Below are 14,572 nucleotides of genomic sequence, written 5' to 3'. Positions count from 1 at the left end.
GTATCCGTGCCCATGTCAGTGCAATCCTCTCTCGGAAAGCTCGCGCTTCCTCTACGCTCTTTGACCGCCCACGCAAAAGCTTGCCATCATCCCATGTGCTGGCGCCGTGTGCCAATTTCACACTCGCGGTATTTCGCACGACGTGGGAAATACCATCGGCATGTGACACGTTATCCGGATATGCACGGTGGATTGGATCGCGATGGCCGCGTGGACCAGCGCCGACGACGACCGCCTCGTCGCCCTCGTCGCCGCTGTCGGGCCGCGCTGGAGCACCATCAGCGAGCGCATGGCACTAGGTACGTGCACTGCGCACGGTTGGCGTGCGTTAACGACGCAACATAGAGGGTCGTCCACGCTCGCGCAAGCAGTGCCGAGAGCGCTACGTCCAGCACTTGGATCCAACGCTCACAACGACCGCGTGGAGCGACGAGGAAGATGCAGCATTGCGTCTTGCCTACGAGCGGCTTGCTGCGGACCCTGCCAAGGTGCCACGTCTGCGCAAACGACGATCATCGTAGACATGGACGGTATAGGTGCCGTGGACGTTGGTGGCGGCGGCGCTGCCGCGACGCCGCAGTGTCGAGCACGTGCGCTACCGGTGGCAGCAAATGGCGCGTCAAGAGCGCGTCAAGCGCAAGCGAACGACGCAGGTACCTTGGAGCGAGAGCGAAGACACGACGCTCGCGCGGCTCGTGGCGCGCGATGCGCCGTCCTGGCTCCACGTGGCCGCCAACTTGCCCGGGCGCACGGACCTCCAGTGCCGGCAGCATTGGAACCAAGTGTTGCAACCGGCGCTGAAAAAAGGCAAGAAGACGTGGACTCCTGCCGACAACGCGCTCTTGCGGGCCAAGGTCGCCGAGCTCGGGTCGGCCTGGACAGCGGTGCGAGGCTTCGCGTTCATTCCACGATCGGTCCATGCACAATTGAATAGATTGCCAAGAGCTTTCCGGGTCGGCTCGGCAAGCAGTGCCGCGAGCGCTATCGCAACCACGCCGACCCGTCATTGACCACGGTATACACCGTCCCAACCCTCCACGTCTTAGGACCATCACAGGCACCGTGGACCGCACATGACGACGACGCGCTGCAGGCCGCGTACACTGCGTACCCTCAGCAGTGGGCGCGCATTGCCGAGCATCTACCTGGTTGGTACACCGTCACCACTCTAGTCATAACAAACACACAAACGCAGGACGCTCGGAAAATGCAATCAAGAATCACTGGTATGCGCTGCAGACGTCAGGGGCGCGACGGACCCGAGCGGACAGCCGTACGCCGCCGTAATGCGGGCGTTGGCGGCGGCCAAAATGTCGTTGAATTTCGCTGGGGACTGGACAGACGCGCGCCGGAGTCGGCGCAGGTGCGCTTCGGCGACATCCAGCCGACGCTGTGTAATCGCATTTAAGACAGCGCGTTCGAGATCGACATCATCGTCCCTTGTGTGATGTGTCGTTGGTGGCACGTTCTCCCGCGGCTGTGCTGGAATCGGCAGCCCGAATTCTTGCTGGATCGACGGCGGTAACTCGCCCCAAATGCTTGCATCGATCTGGGACAGCGGCGGAGGGCTTGGCGCACGGCGTGGAGGGCTTCTGGTCGGGCGTTTGGGGGGCCGGGGGGGCACGCCAGAGACGAACGCCTTGGGCTTGCGCTTGACGGATGCTACATCGCGTAGCTGTGCAGGCTTGCGAAAGGTCTGACGGATCTCTTGCTGAATGGACGGCGGGAGCTCGCTGAGGACGTCCGTGTCGATCTGCGAGTACGATGACGGCCACTGTTTCTCGGGGGCTCCGTTCGTACGCGACTTTGGAATCGACGTCAGAATCTCGTCTCGCAGCTCGCGAGGCAGTGTCTCCAACACCTCGTGGTCAATCTGAGACAGCGACAGCGCCAGTGAGCTCGCCGATGTTGAAGTTGCTGGCGTTGTCGTAGGCAGAGGCGGTGCCTCTGGCGCGCGCCGCACCCATTGGTCGAGGCCGCTTGGTGCGACTGATGCTGGCGCGTCACCAGTGCCGTTTGTCTTGCTGAGCTTGGATGCTTGGATGCCAACGCCGCGAATGTCGGTGCAGACGACGCGAAACTGCTTCCAGAGTGACGTGGCGGCCGCAAGAATGTCAGCGAGATTGGCCGACGGCGCCGGCAGTCGAGTCGTCTTGCTCACCGTGTCGACGGCGCCACAACCCAGAAACTTGCCCTAATTCCATACGAGTAGTACTCTAGTATGTACAAGAGCAGTATACCGGTTCGAGCGGGGCACCTTCCTGGCGCGTCTTGACTTTAACCGTGAGACTGCCCGCGACGAACACTCCTTTCACTAGGCGAGCCGACACCTCCTTGGCCAACTCTAGCACAAACTCGAGTGCGTCCTTGTCTGTATCGAGTCGCACGCCGTAGCTGATCTCGGCCGAAAGCGACTTGGCCACTTGACTCAGCTCGAGGGGCCGGTGGTCCTCGCCCCGCGCAAATCCACGCAGCGTCAGCGCCGTCTTGGGACCAACGTGCGGCGTGAGGTCGGCGACGGTCCAACGCTGCAGCTCAGCACACGTGGTGATGTGAAGCTCGTCCAGCTTTTGCTGGGTCACGTGCCTACTCAAGTCAATGGCTCACTCAATGCCTCTACGCACCACGCCATGCGACGCACCCGACGCCCGGGAGATCGCGCACCGACAAAGGGTCGACGTACACGGCCGCTTCATCGGCGGCAATGGCAAACACCTTGTCGGGCTTGGCTTGCTTGGTCGCCAGACTACGTGGTCTGTGAGAGGGGTAGGGGAGGGGTAGGGTACCGGGCGAGCAGAATGTTATGGGCCACCCCGACGCTGGCCGTACACTGTGTTTGGTCCCAAATCGCCGCACGAATCGCGTGTGCCATGGCAAGGCCGTCGGCGCCTTTGGGAAACTCGAGAAATGCCTCGTCGCAGCTCACGGCGTGGACCGCCGGCGTAAACCGGTAGAAGATACGGTAAATGTCGCACGAAATGCGCTCGATGGCCTCAAAGTCGTACGGCAGCACGACCAAATCCGGACAGAGCCCTTTGGCCTACGGATCCAAGGGATAGTAGTATTCAGGTCCTTGCTACTGCGCTGAGATAAATAGATAGATATATACTCGCTCCATAAACATGCCGGCGCGCAGCCCACGCGCGCGGGCGATGTAGTTGCAGGACGAGATTTCCGACGTGCCCTTCTTTTTGGGCTCATTGGCGGGCTAGCACCATAGCATAGAACCTGTTTGCGCGCGATGTGAGGTGCAATCAACGCACGTACCTGCGGCGTATCGTGCGACGAGTAGCCCGAGTGCGCCACGGCGACAGGCACCGTCTTGTAGACGGGCGGGAGGTTGCGCACCGCGACCGACACGAAGAAGCAGTCCATGTCGACGTGCAAGATCACGCGCTCGTTGCTCTCGCAGTGCCCGTACTGCGATGCAACGAGCGGTGCCGCCGACGCCATGAGCTCGGCCGCGTGCGACTGGAAAAAGCTCTTCCACGACCCAATGTGGTGCAGCCGAGAGTTGTCGAAGAAGTGGCGTACGAAGGCTGCGATGCCGTCGCGGGTCGAGAGCGCACGCGTCCCCTTTGGTGGACTTCTTCGCGCTTGAGGCGGACTGGCAATGCGTGTCGGCGATGTTGGCTCGCTCGCGTTCGGTGGGCCGGATACCGAGGGTGCTTGCGCCGGCAATTGTGATGATACCACGGCGGATACCGGCGGGTGACCCGTTTGCAATGGCTGCATCAACGAGCAATCGATCGCTGGCGCTGGCTGGCGGCAAAGTCCGAGCGTTGGTACCGTGGTGTGTCCAGATGGTGCGTTGACGTGTGGCGCCGATGGCATCGACGGCGCGAGGGCATACGGCTGCGGTGCTGGCAACGTGGTAGGTGCTGGCAACGTGGTAGGTGTTGGTAACGTGGTTGGTGCTGGCGTCGTCGTTGTAGGCGCAAGGTGCAGGGTTTGCTGGCCGACCGCGCGGTAGCCAGCGTACAAGTAGGGCTGCGTGCGGCACACCCGGCCTTTCTCGATACTGTCGAGGATCCACTTGGGGTGCAGGACGGGCAGTGGCTTCCGGGCGCGCCTACGACAGCGCATCGATGAGGCCGCCGTGGAGTCTGTACGTACAAGAGCTCTTTGAGCTTGGACTCGGCGACGTGCGTCGCTAGCATGTGCGTGACGCGGCTCGTGTGGTACGCTTCGTACTGCCCGCCGTGCTGCAAGATGAGCTGGCGCAGCTCTTCTCGTGGCGGCTCGGTGTGGCCGTTGACAAAGATCACGACGCCGTCAAAGATGCGGTCGAGCCGCCCGATGCCGTCGTTCTGGCCGCGCAGCTTGCGAATCTTGGACGCCATGTACTGCCCAAAGCTCAGGTTGGGCGCCTTCTTGCCGAAGAGCGGCGGCGCCTTCCCGTCCATCGTCGTCGTTGATCCGACAAGGGCGCGAGACAGGCCGAGTTGGCCCCGCGCGGCAAACTCCAAATGTTTATCCGGATCCGGTGCAAAACGGCGACTTCGAGACTCACCACAACTGCATCCGCGTTGTTGAGTTTCAGATGTCATGAGTCTCAATGTCAATTGAGTTTGAGATGGTCACTCTGTCAAGCGATCAGCTGACGTCGTCAAGGATTGGCGTTGTACACTGAGTTGCTCGAGGCCCGTCCACCCCAGCGTCCTCCTTGCTACTGCACCAAGCTGTAGAATGCTAGGTACCGGTACAAGAAGGAGCATGCCATTTGGATCGATCCATGATCGAGTTGATATCCACGCCTTGCATCGGCTGCGAACGAGTCGTGCACGCCTAGGCTAGTACATATATCGCTGCAACACCGGCATGCACTGGTCATGCGCCTCGTAGCTGGAGCAGGAGAGCTGACTGTCGTCGTCGATATATGTGTTGTAGAGCCCTTCGTACACTGATCCATCCGTGCCGATAGGATCGGCCATGAAGACTGCGCTGGGGCACGCCACTCGGTCGAACGGTCGGGGGTTGCGTTGCGTGCGATTAGCCTCGGTAGTTTTGTAGCGATCTTTTGCGGTTTCTTGCCATTTGGGGTTTTCACCAATGTTTGGCCGGTCCAAGGTGCAAGAGCTCACGAAGAAGCCGTCGAGCATCACGGTCGGGAAGCCGGCGCTGGCCAAGAAGACGACCGACGGACCGCGGAAGCCCGTCCATGCGCTCGGGGTCGATGCGACGCACCTCCAGGTAGACTTGAAGCGAGCACAGGGTCCAGGAGCATCATGGATGTGGCGTAGCCGGGTGCGCGGGTGTGGGTCCCGGACAGCAAGGAGCTCTGGCGCGTCGGCGAGATCGAGACGCTCCTGCCCGATGGCAGCGCCAATGTCTTCGTCCCCGACAGCCCCGATGACAAGCACCAGGTATGCATCCCTCTCCGCTGCCGGACGGGCGCGATAGCATGCGTTGTAGGTCGTAGCGACGGCGGCCATGCTAGCGTTCGATCCGTCGCACTTGGTGGACCACACGGATATTGCGCAGATGAACAACATGCACGAAGCGCCGCTCCTGAGCGTGCTCCACCGGCGGTACCTCGCGGACGCGATCTACACGTTCACGACCGACATCTTGATCTCGGTGAACCCGTACAAGAGCATTCCACTGCTGTACGACGTCACGGGCTTCATGGAAGCCACCAAGACGCAAGCCGACTGCGAAATCAAGAAGCCCCATTTGTTTACGATCGCCGAAAAGGCGTACCGGGACATGCGCAACGCGCGGTGCGGCGAGACGAACCCGCAGTCGATCGTTGTGAGCGGCGAGAGCGGGGCGGGCAAGACCGAAGCGTCCAAGCACATCATGAAGTATCTCGCGGTCGCGAGCAAGCTGGCTGAAGGTGGGAAGACGTCCAAAGCCGATGCGTCGCTGCACGAGAAGATCGAAGAGTGCGTCCTACTCTCCAACCACGTCCTCGAGTCGTTTGGCAACGCCAAGGTACACTTGCAAATGGATGTCGATGTGATGTTGATGCATCACGTGGTAGACGTCCCGAAACGACAACAGCAGCCGGTTTGGCAAGTACATTCAGATCCTCTACAACGGCGACGGGCGCATGAACGGCGTTGCGATCAAGCACTTTTTGCTCGAGAAGACGCGCATCGTGGCGCCCGAGACCAACGAGCGCAACTACCACGTTTTTTACCAGGTACCGTACAACTGCCATCTCAAAGTGCAATCTCAAAGTGCAAAGTGCAATCTCAACGTGCCAATTCAAAGTGCAAACTCACTAACTATCGAATTGACTAGATGCTTGCCGGCTTGGATGTCAACGAACGGGCCGCGCTCGAGCTCCAGGATGCGGCTCACTATGATTTCTTGACATATGGCAACTGCCTCGAGATCGACGGCGTCGACGATGCGAGCGACTTTCGCGTCCTTCGCGCATCGATGACCCAGCTCGGCTTTACGCCGTCAACGCAGCAAGAGATCTTCCAGGTGCTTGCCGGCATCCTGAAGCTCGGAAATGCACGGTTTACCCTCCGTTCCGACGATCGCGAGGCGTGCCAGTTTGCCACGAGTGCGTCGTACGGTTTGTCGTCGCTACTCTCATGCTGCTGCATAGACGTCCCCGTGGCCAAGATTGCGGGGCTGTTCCGCGTCGCGGCCGATGAGCTCGAGGACAAGATGACGACCCAAACCACGGTGACAGGTCGCGGTTCGATCCTCCGCATCAAGCTCTCGTACGCCGCCTTGATAGAATGAATGAGCATGTGTGGATAAACGGCGTAGGTGCGACCAAGCCGAGGTCGCCAAGCAAGCATTGTGCAAGTATCTCTACGGCGAGATCTTCAACTACATCATCAGCCGTCTCAACGCCATGTGTGGCGAGCACACCAAGCCTGGAAAGCACCCGTTCATCGGCATCCTCGACATTTTTGGGTTCGAGATCATGCCTACCAACAGTTTTGAGCAGCTCTGCATCAACTTTGCCAACGAGATGCTCCAACAGCAGTTTAACCGCCATGTCTTTGTCTTGGAGCAGGCACTTCTTTCTTTTCATAAGAAGAGGGGGATGACTCAACACTTTCTATGTAGGAGCGGTATGCGTCGGAAGGCATCTCGGTCTCGGTCATCGAATTCAAAGACAACCAGGCACGACAACTGGATTACTTAAGTCCAGATTCTCATACATCAGGTATAGGAGTGTTTGGACTTGATCCAAAAATCCCCTGCGGGTATCTTTCCACTTCTGGACGAGCAAATCATGCTCAAGCGCAAGACCACGGACCGTCAGCTCCTCAACATCTACCACCAGGTCGACTTGCAAGGGCAATCTTATGTGCACACATCACAATTGCGACCATGGATAGACGCATCTGGACAAACACCCGCACTACGCCAAGCCCCGCTTCGAGTCGGACGATTTCGTCATCAAGCACTACGCAGGCGACGTCACATACTCGGTCCATGGGTTTGTCTCCAAGAACACAGACAACCTCCACGAAGATTTGGTTGAATTGCTTCGGACGAGGTTTGTCCGACTGCTTGTCCCATGCGAGTCTGACACATGCGACATGTAGCCAGTTGCCGGTGCTAAGTGCGATCTTTGCGCCCGCGCCGCAGCCGATTTCGTTGCGGCACTGCGAGAGCAGCGGCACACCGACGCACCGTCGCCAAGTGAGCGTCGCCCTCGTCGGTTCCAACACGGTCGCGAGCAAGTTTCGCACACAGGTCTTGCATTCGTGATCGACATGTGGTCGTGACAGTTATGTAGCTCACGGGCCTCATGGAGATGCTCGGCAGCACGACGCCCCATTACATCAAGTGCATCAAGCCCAACAACATCAAATTTGCCGGCGGCTTTAGCTCGCAGCTCGTGCGCGACCAGCTCGTGTACGGCGGCATCCTGGAAGTCATCAAGATTCGGCAGCAAGGCTACCCTATTCGCCGGTACACTGTGTCCTCATTTTTGCTTTGACCTTTCTTCGTGTCTGCGTAGGCCCTTTGACGACTTTTACCAGACGTTTGCGATGCTGTTGCGGGGCCGGCGTCGCGCCGAGGGACCGGCCACCGACACGACGGAGCTTGTCCGAGCGATTTGCGAGTCGGCACTGCTGCCAAATGCGTTCCAGATTGGCAAGCGCGAGGTATCCAGCCTCGAGCATATGGCTACACCACGCCTTTGTAGGTGTACCTGCGCTACGGACAGCTCGAGCTACTGCAGTCGGTCTTGACTGGCATCAAGGGCGAGATTGCAACTGTGCTGCAGTCCAAGTTTTGGCGTTGCCACTCGCTTCGCAAGCGCTATCAGCAGCTTCGCACGCGCGTCATTACGCTCCAAGCCAAGTGGCGTCAGCGAGCGGCCACAAAGTCGTATGCGGCTCTTCAGCACTACACACGCAAGCTCCAGGTACGCGACTCGATTCGATACCGCCTTGCATTGTTCCATCGAACACGCTACAGGCGAATCGACGCTGCAAGGCGCTGTCGCGCCTGTATGCGCGCAAACAAGCCGCAGCGATCCGGCTGCACGCGATTGCCCGGGGGTTTGCCACTCGCCAGTACGCCCTTGATCTTCTTGGTGTCGAAATGAAGTGAATGACGTGGCAGGCGGCTTGTGCGGCAGGCCAAGATGCAGACCGCCGCCATTGCCATCCAGCGCATTGCGCGGGGATTCCTCCAGCGCACCAAGGCGGAGCGCGCGCTGCGCTGCCGTATCCAGAGCGCCGTAATCCTCCAAGCGCGCTTCCGGGGCTACCTCCAGCTCCGCCGCTTCCACCGCATGTACGAGTCGGCTGTGACGATCCAAGCATTGTTCCGTGCGCATCGCAACCGACAGCAATACCTCCGCGGCAAGGTACCATACTGTCCTTCAAAGAAAGGTCAGCAAATCGTGCACGCTAGGCTGCGATGGTGGCGTCCCAAGCGCTCATTCGCAAGATCCTGCAGCGGAAGCGCTTCATGCACCAGCGCCGCATGGTCATTCGTCTTCAAGTACGAAGCATCCCCGTCCGAAGGATCCGATACATTTGGTGGGCTAGGCATTTGCACGCATGGTGCCACCTCGTGGTCGCTACAGCCGGCTACGCACTGCGACCGTCCTCGTTCAAAGTCGACGCCGCGGCTACACCCAGCGGCGCCGGTACCTGGCGCAACAGCACGCCCGCGCCACGTTGCAATCGCACCTTGTCATGTACGTGCACAAGCGACGCTTCCACGTGCTCCGTTGCAGCACGGTCCGCATTCAGGTATGGAGCCGTCGATGATCGGCGCTGGAAAATTGTTTGTAGCGGGCGCTACGCGTGTACTTGAGCCGCCGCGCGTACATGTACGCGCAGCGAAGTGTGCGCAAGCTGCAACGCACCGTGCGGGCCTATCTGCGTCGTCGCCGTCTCGCGACAACGCTCCAGCACCTTCGTGACGCGTGTGTCCGGCGCGACGCGGATGCCGTGATCCTCGCGCTCCGTCTCTCGCCCGAGTACGTCTACATCCGGCACAAGGCCGCCGAGATGCGGTCGCTCCTCCACGTTGCCGCGTGCGCCGGGGATCTGAACGTAGTCAAGTACATTTGCTTGCACGACCTTGACACGCTTCATGCACGCAACGCAGTGGGGCACACTGCGCTTCATGACGCGTGCTTGGCCTCGCGCTTGGACGTGGTCAAGTTTCTCGTCTCATTTGCCGCCGAGAAGGCGCCCATGGACCCGGCCTTCGATAACGGCGATGAACGATGCATGACGGACAGCCGCCGGCTCCGCGAAGCGTCCAAGTCGTACATTACCAGCGCCGTCGATGCCAACGGCGTCACCGTGCACACGGGGTTCCTCAAAAAGCGCCGCGAAGCCTCGCGTTGGTCCAAGCGCTTTGTCGCGCTTCGCAACACGCAGAACGTGCCCGAGCTGCACTACTTCAAGTCGAAATCGCAGACCAAGAGGTAGATCAAACACACAGTCGATTGTGGTGGACCATGTCGTTGCACTGGATTTGCGTAGTGACAAGGTCCTCGACATGCGCAAAGCGCTCTTCAAGAAATGCGCCGACATTCCATTTGCGTTTGAAGTGCACTCGCCCGAGCTCCTCGAAGGGTATGGGACAAACGATGTATTTGCCATATCGGCTGACGTAGACGCAACCGCGAGGGTCGGCTCTACTTTCAGGCCGAGAGCGAGCTCGAGCTCCAAACGTGGCTTGCGTGCCTTCGCGACACCGTGCCCACGAGTCTCGAACACCGGTACATGCAATGCGACTTTGCACTTGGCCTTTCTGAGTTTGCACTTACAGGCTCTTTGCGATGCAGCGTTCGAGTGCGAGCATGCACTTCGTGAGTCGGTCGCAGCAGCAAGCGTGGTGCAACGTGCCGACGCGCGACGGGGACAGCCCACTGCACCTCGCCGTCCTTGGTAAGACGACGGCCGACCCGCGGGACGCTGTCAAGGCCGCGCTGTGGTTTCTCGAGAACACGGCGTCGGTCGACAAGCTGCCGTCATCGCGAAAGAAGTCGCTTAAGCAAGTGATTCAAGAGACGAACCAAGTCCTCTCGCCACTCTTGAGCCCGACGACAAAGCTCGACTCGGCCGAGATCGACGCCATCAAGCTCGTTCTCTGGCTCATCGAGCACGGCGCCGACATGAACCTCGTCTCGAGCGTAGCCAAGAAGACGCCGCTCAAGCTCGCGATTGAGCGCAACTACCACACGCTCGCCAAGGTACTTGTTTTTATTCTTTCAATGTTTCAACTTGGCGAGGTGTAGTTTTTGCTGGATCGAGGCGCGACGACGGCCGAGCTCTCGCCGTTCGAACTCACAGTCGTCCAGTCGCTCAAAGCCGAGCTCGCCAAGATTGTCGTCACGAGCGTCCAGTCGAGCGCGTCAAAGAAAGGGGAGGCACCGATGGTCTTCCTCATGAAGCAGCCCGGCCTCGTGCGCCATAGCTCGTACCTCTCCGTCTACGTCGAGCAGATTGGCTTGCCAAACGCCCAGCACCTCTCTCGTCCGCGCGTCATCGTCTCCGTCTACGGTACAAATCGATAGATTGATACATAGGACTGAGGTGTGCGCCAGACGTGTCGAAAAACTTGATTGAGAAGAAGCAGCTCGTGACGTGTCTGCCGCTGGCCCAAACCTCGCTGCTCTACTATGGCTTTACGTGGTTTATGCAGACACCGTTCGAGAACCTCCCATCCGGTACACTGCCAGCTATTGCGCTGCTGGGTCTTGATTGTGTCGCCAGGTGCGTTTATTGTGCTTGAAGTCCAAGCCGCGTCCAAGCTCGCGGATGACATGCCGAGCTCGCCCAAGTTCAACGAGACGCAGGACATTTGCTGGACGTTCATCCACATTGACCAGCGCTCGACGACGACGTGTGCGCTCAACGCCGAAATGTACGCGCATCCCGTCGACCTCAAGTTCAAGAAGCTCCAACGCTTTGACGCGTTCGTATCGGGCGACATCTCTGTCCTCCACGGCTAAGACACTCGGTCATCAATGCATATCTCTGCCTACGTACGGTAGCGTTCAGGCATTGAAGGATGGATAGTGACATGTTTCTACTACAAACGAGAACCACGCTACTTCGAACCTCTCTCGGCTCTATTAGACGGTGCTGGCTACGGGAGGACCGTGGCGCCCGATGGTCGAGAACCACGTCGAGAAGCCAACGGCCGCCAAGAAGACAGCGCCAAGGGACACGAAGACGAGGGTTTGGAACGCGTGCGGGTCGGCGAATGCAATGCTGACGAGGAGCATGCCAATGTAAAAGAGCTTGGTCGTCGCGCTCTGCATCGCGTTGATGGTGCCGCGCCGATGGACCTCGACCCACTCTTGCATGATCTGCGTCTCGGCGAGGTCGGCGCTCCAGAGCCACGCGCGCGAGAGAAGCACGGCCACGATCATGACGTAGTCTGTGATCTGCACTTGACCAAAGAGCACAAACGACGCGCCGACGGGAACCAGCGTGAGCCAGAAGAGCCAGACGCTCACGACAGCGACGCGTTCGACGCTGCCGATACCGCGAACGAGCAGCGGGAACAGCAGCGTGCCGAGGAGACCAAAGAGTGCACCGAGCCCCGACGTGGCGCCTACAACCAATCGAGTCGAGCGCTGTCATCGTCAGCAAGAGTGAGAGGAGTGTACCGAGGAGTGAGAGCGCGACGCCGCGCCATTGCAGATAGGCAATGTTGAGGCCGCTGCCCGAGAGCACCGTCATGTAGAGCGCGCAGTAGGCAAACGACACGAGGAACGTCGGGTGCGCCGCGTACGCTGCCCACATGGACGTGTACTGGCGCAGCGACAAGGTGGCTTTCGGCTTGGCGCTCTCAATGTGCGACGAGTTGGCGAGCGCCGGCACAAGCGCGTAGACATCCCGAACCATGGCGTATTCCAGCGGCGCCGACATCAAGTTCCAGACGCCGACCGCGGCCGCCCCTAATGTAGCCCGTTAGAGAGAGAGGCTAGGTTGTCGATGAACATACCGACGGTCGCGCGGGTCATGGGGTCGGACCCTGCATAGTCCATGAGGATACCAAAGGCCGCCGGCGCGAGCAGCTTGCACGAGAGGTCGATGCGGCGCATGGTTGTGTTCCAGTCGCCGAGGCGCGTCGATGTCTCGGTCGCAATGACGACGACCCAGTCCTTCTCGAGCGAGAGCGTCTGCGCGTCGCTAAACACTTGGCCAACCGCGCCAAGGGCGATCGTGCATCCAAAGAGCAATGTGAGCGGCCACGTCCACGTCCACTGGATCCTATTGGTTGTTTTCAACATCAATGCCAACAGAAAGTGCAATCTCAGCATACGTGGCAGCGCCATGGATCAGATACAGCATGCTGCCGAGCGTAAAGGTGCTAAGCAGCACGCAGGCGTTCTCGATACCAATCGAGACGTTGAGGACGGTCATGCGGTTCGTGTGGTCGAGCCACTGCCCGAGCGACGGCACCGCCGCGACGCCGACGACGTACACCACCTACGCCGAATGATGATCGTCATCGCCTCCCACGAGATGCCATCGCGGTGTACGAGCGAAAACACCGCGCTCGGCAGCAGCGTGTTGACAAAGATCTCCATAAAGAGCAGCGGAATCGCAAACTGCCACATGCGATCGCCCTATGAACAAAGTGTCATCGTCCGTGAGGACTGGAAAGGACACGTACCCAGGCCGACATGAAGTGGCTCGCATACATGTAGGCGTGGACACGTGCCGTAACAGCGACGCCGTTCATATCGACGAGACGCGGCGCCGGCCTACGCGTGCATGGTGAGCGGATGTCAATGAGATAGAACGAGGACGCACGAAGACAAGAGCGCAGTCGCTTCGGTACTCGGTGTGCGGTGGTCGCGGTGGTGGGCAAGGACGCAGTAGAGAATCGGCAGCAAGGTCGCAGCGCCCACCATGCCCATGGGCAGCACAAACTCATTCGGTACAGGGCAGTCGTCCGGCGCTACCGCGCAGCCTACGTAAATGTACGTGGGTCGAGAAGGCAGTGGGAAGTGTCAGTCGTACCACCGCTGACGCTGAGAAGCGCGAGACTGGCCGCGCCGAGGAGCGCGCCGACACGAAGCGTGGCGTCCATCAGTCGTCGACTTCAACGAAAAATGAAAATGATCGATCGCTGAAAGCCAAGGAAATATTAATGGAACCTTGGATCGCTTGACTGAAGCCAGAGGACAACCAGATGGCGGCTTCAATCGACCACCTTCAACCGTCGTTGAGGACCACGGCAACAGCGCCAGCAACGCGACGTGTAAGGGAGGGTGCGGTGGCTAATAGTGTGGAGAGGGAGCGCAGATCCATGCGCAAGGCTTACTACTCGATTCTACAAGCTAAATCGCTGTCATGGGGAAGCATGCACTCTTGCGACTTTCGACATGGGTTCAGTGACATGAAACATGTCGGTTCAACCTTGGATCGTGAAGGAGCATCTTGAAGCCGCCGTCAAGAGGCTGTCGTCACGACATATTACTCAAGCAGCGCCGAGGTGCGTGCCATGGACGAGCAGCAATTTCGTACCAAAGCAAATGTAGTAGCACGTCAAGGCCTTGGTCATATCAACTCCACACGTTTAACGACTAAGCTTCGTGGAGTACGCTGTAATAACTACAGGTTTCAAAGCAATGGTTCACACAACCACTGTACTGGAAGCCTGTGGAGATCGCGACTGGTCCCGCGGCTGGCTCGCAAGCCGTGTCGATGCAGCCATCGCGCAGCTGTCGCCGGACGGATCTCAGAGGGGGCACGACGAGTGTGCTGCTGCTTTTTCGCCAGCCGCAAACGCACGTGTGTGGCCCCTGCTTGCAGTGTACCGTAGGCGCACTCGAGGAGGAGTCGAGGACACCAAGACGCACCACACAAAATACATATTCACGACACGCTCTTAGGGGCGGTAGTAGAACGTGTGGCCGTTCGGGCACATGTACTGTCCGGGCTGGCTGCCCGGCGGCATCTGGACGCGGGTCATGCACGATGGACACTGCCGCATGACGATACCGCCCGAGGGCGCACGCAGCGGGGGCGGCGCCGCGGCCGACGACGGCATGCGGAGGGTAAAGAGGTGGCCGTTCGGGCACTGCAGCGTGCCCCGCGCGGTCGAGCTCACGAGGCACCGGATGCGGCAGGCAGGGCACTCGACGATGACGTTG

General features: G+C 59.6%; 5 protein-coding genes across 5 annotated transcripts in view; 2 read left to right on the top strand and 3 right to left on the bottom strand.

Moving 5' to 3' along the window:
* Nucleotides 1-202: 202 nt before the first annotated feature.
* On the top strand, nt 203-1,344 carry SPRG_12185 (hypothetical protein; the record flags this gene model as incomplete). Its single annotated transcript, XM_012351152.1, has 6 exons — nt 203-299; nt 346-488; nt 537-884; nt 935-1,015; nt 1,058-1,148; nt 1,196-1,344. The coding sequence occupies 6 exons, from the start codon at nt 203-205 to the stop codon at nt 1,285-1,287; spliced, it is 852 nt and encodes a 283-aa protein (XP_012206542.1). The 3' UTR covers nt 1,288-1,344.
* On the bottom strand, nt 1,214-4,406 carry SPRG_12184 (hypothetical protein; the record flags this gene model as incomplete). The annotated part of the gene is made up of 7 exons (XM_012351151.1): nt 1,214-2,194; nt 2,241-2,586; nt 2,642-2,746; nt 2,787-3,040; nt 3,110-3,187; nt 3,268-4,072; nt 4,117-4,406. The coding sequence occupies 7 exons, from the start codon at nt 4,404-4,406 to the stop codon at nt 1,214-1,216; spliced, it is 2,859 nt and encodes a 952-aa protein (XP_012206541.1).
* A 646-nt stretch (nt 4,407-5,052) lies between these two features.
* Nucleotides 5,053-11,445, top strand: SPRG_12183 (hypothetical protein; the record flags this gene model as incomplete). Its single annotated transcript, XM_012351150.1, has 24 exons — nt 5,053-5,193; nt 5,244-5,366; nt 5,416-5,937; nt 5,987-6,148; nt 6,250-6,683; nt 6,733-6,985; nt 7,039-7,095; nt 7,145-7,258; nt 7,314-7,474; nt 7,524-7,674; nt 7,718-7,893; nt 7,943-8,090; nt 8,132-8,353; nt 8,407-8,504; nt 8,554-8,800; nt 8,848-8,937; nt 8,985-9,191; nt 9,234-9,877; nt 9,936-10,028; nt 10,070-10,174; nt 10,225-10,648; nt 10,694-10,958; nt 11,003-11,125; nt 11,172-11,445. 24 exons carry the CDS (start codon nt 5,053-5,055, stop codon nt 11,408-11,410), a joined length of 5,199 nt encoding a protein of 1,732 aa, XP_012206540.1. The 3' UTR covers nt 11,411-11,445.
* An 88-nt stretch (nt 11,446-11,533) lies between these two features.
* SPRG_12182 (hypothetical protein) lies at nt 11,534-13,539 on the bottom strand (the record flags this gene model as incomplete). The annotated part of the gene is made up of 8 exons (XM_012351149.1): nt 13,437-13,539; nt 13,227-13,386; nt 13,087-13,177; nt 12,953-13,039; nt 12,733-12,899; nt 12,412-12,680; nt 12,074-12,364; nt 11,534-12,018 (listed from the first exon to the last, which is right to left on the bottom strand). Exons 1-8 carry the CDS (start codon nt 13,504-13,506, stop codon nt 11,534-11,536), a joined length of 1,620 nt encoding a protein of 539 aa, XP_012206539.1. The 5' UTR covers nt 13,507-13,539.
* A 768-nt stretch (nt 13,540-14,307) lies between these two features.
* Nucleotides 14,308-14,572, bottom strand: part of SPRG_21099 (hypothetical protein) — a gene marked incomplete at both ends in the record, with an annotated part of 763 nt that continues 498 nt past the window's right edge. Inside the window, one exon of the mRNA XM_012351178.1 lies at nt 14,308-14,376. Within this exon, the coding sequence (XP_012206568.1) occupies nt 14,308-14,376 (69 nt within the window). The remainder of the gene's footprint in view (nt 14,377-14,572) is intronic.

Source organism: Saprolegnia parasitica (genome assembly GCF_000151545.1).
Source record: "Saprolegnia parasitica CBS 223.65 unplaced genomic scaffold supercont2.75, whole genome shotgun sequence".
NCBI classification, from domain to species: domain Eukaryota; phylum Oomycota; class Saprolegniomycetes; order Saprolegniales; family Saprolegniaceae; genus Saprolegnia; species Saprolegnia parasitica.
This window is presented reverse-complemented; position numbering and strand designations above follow the sequence as displayed.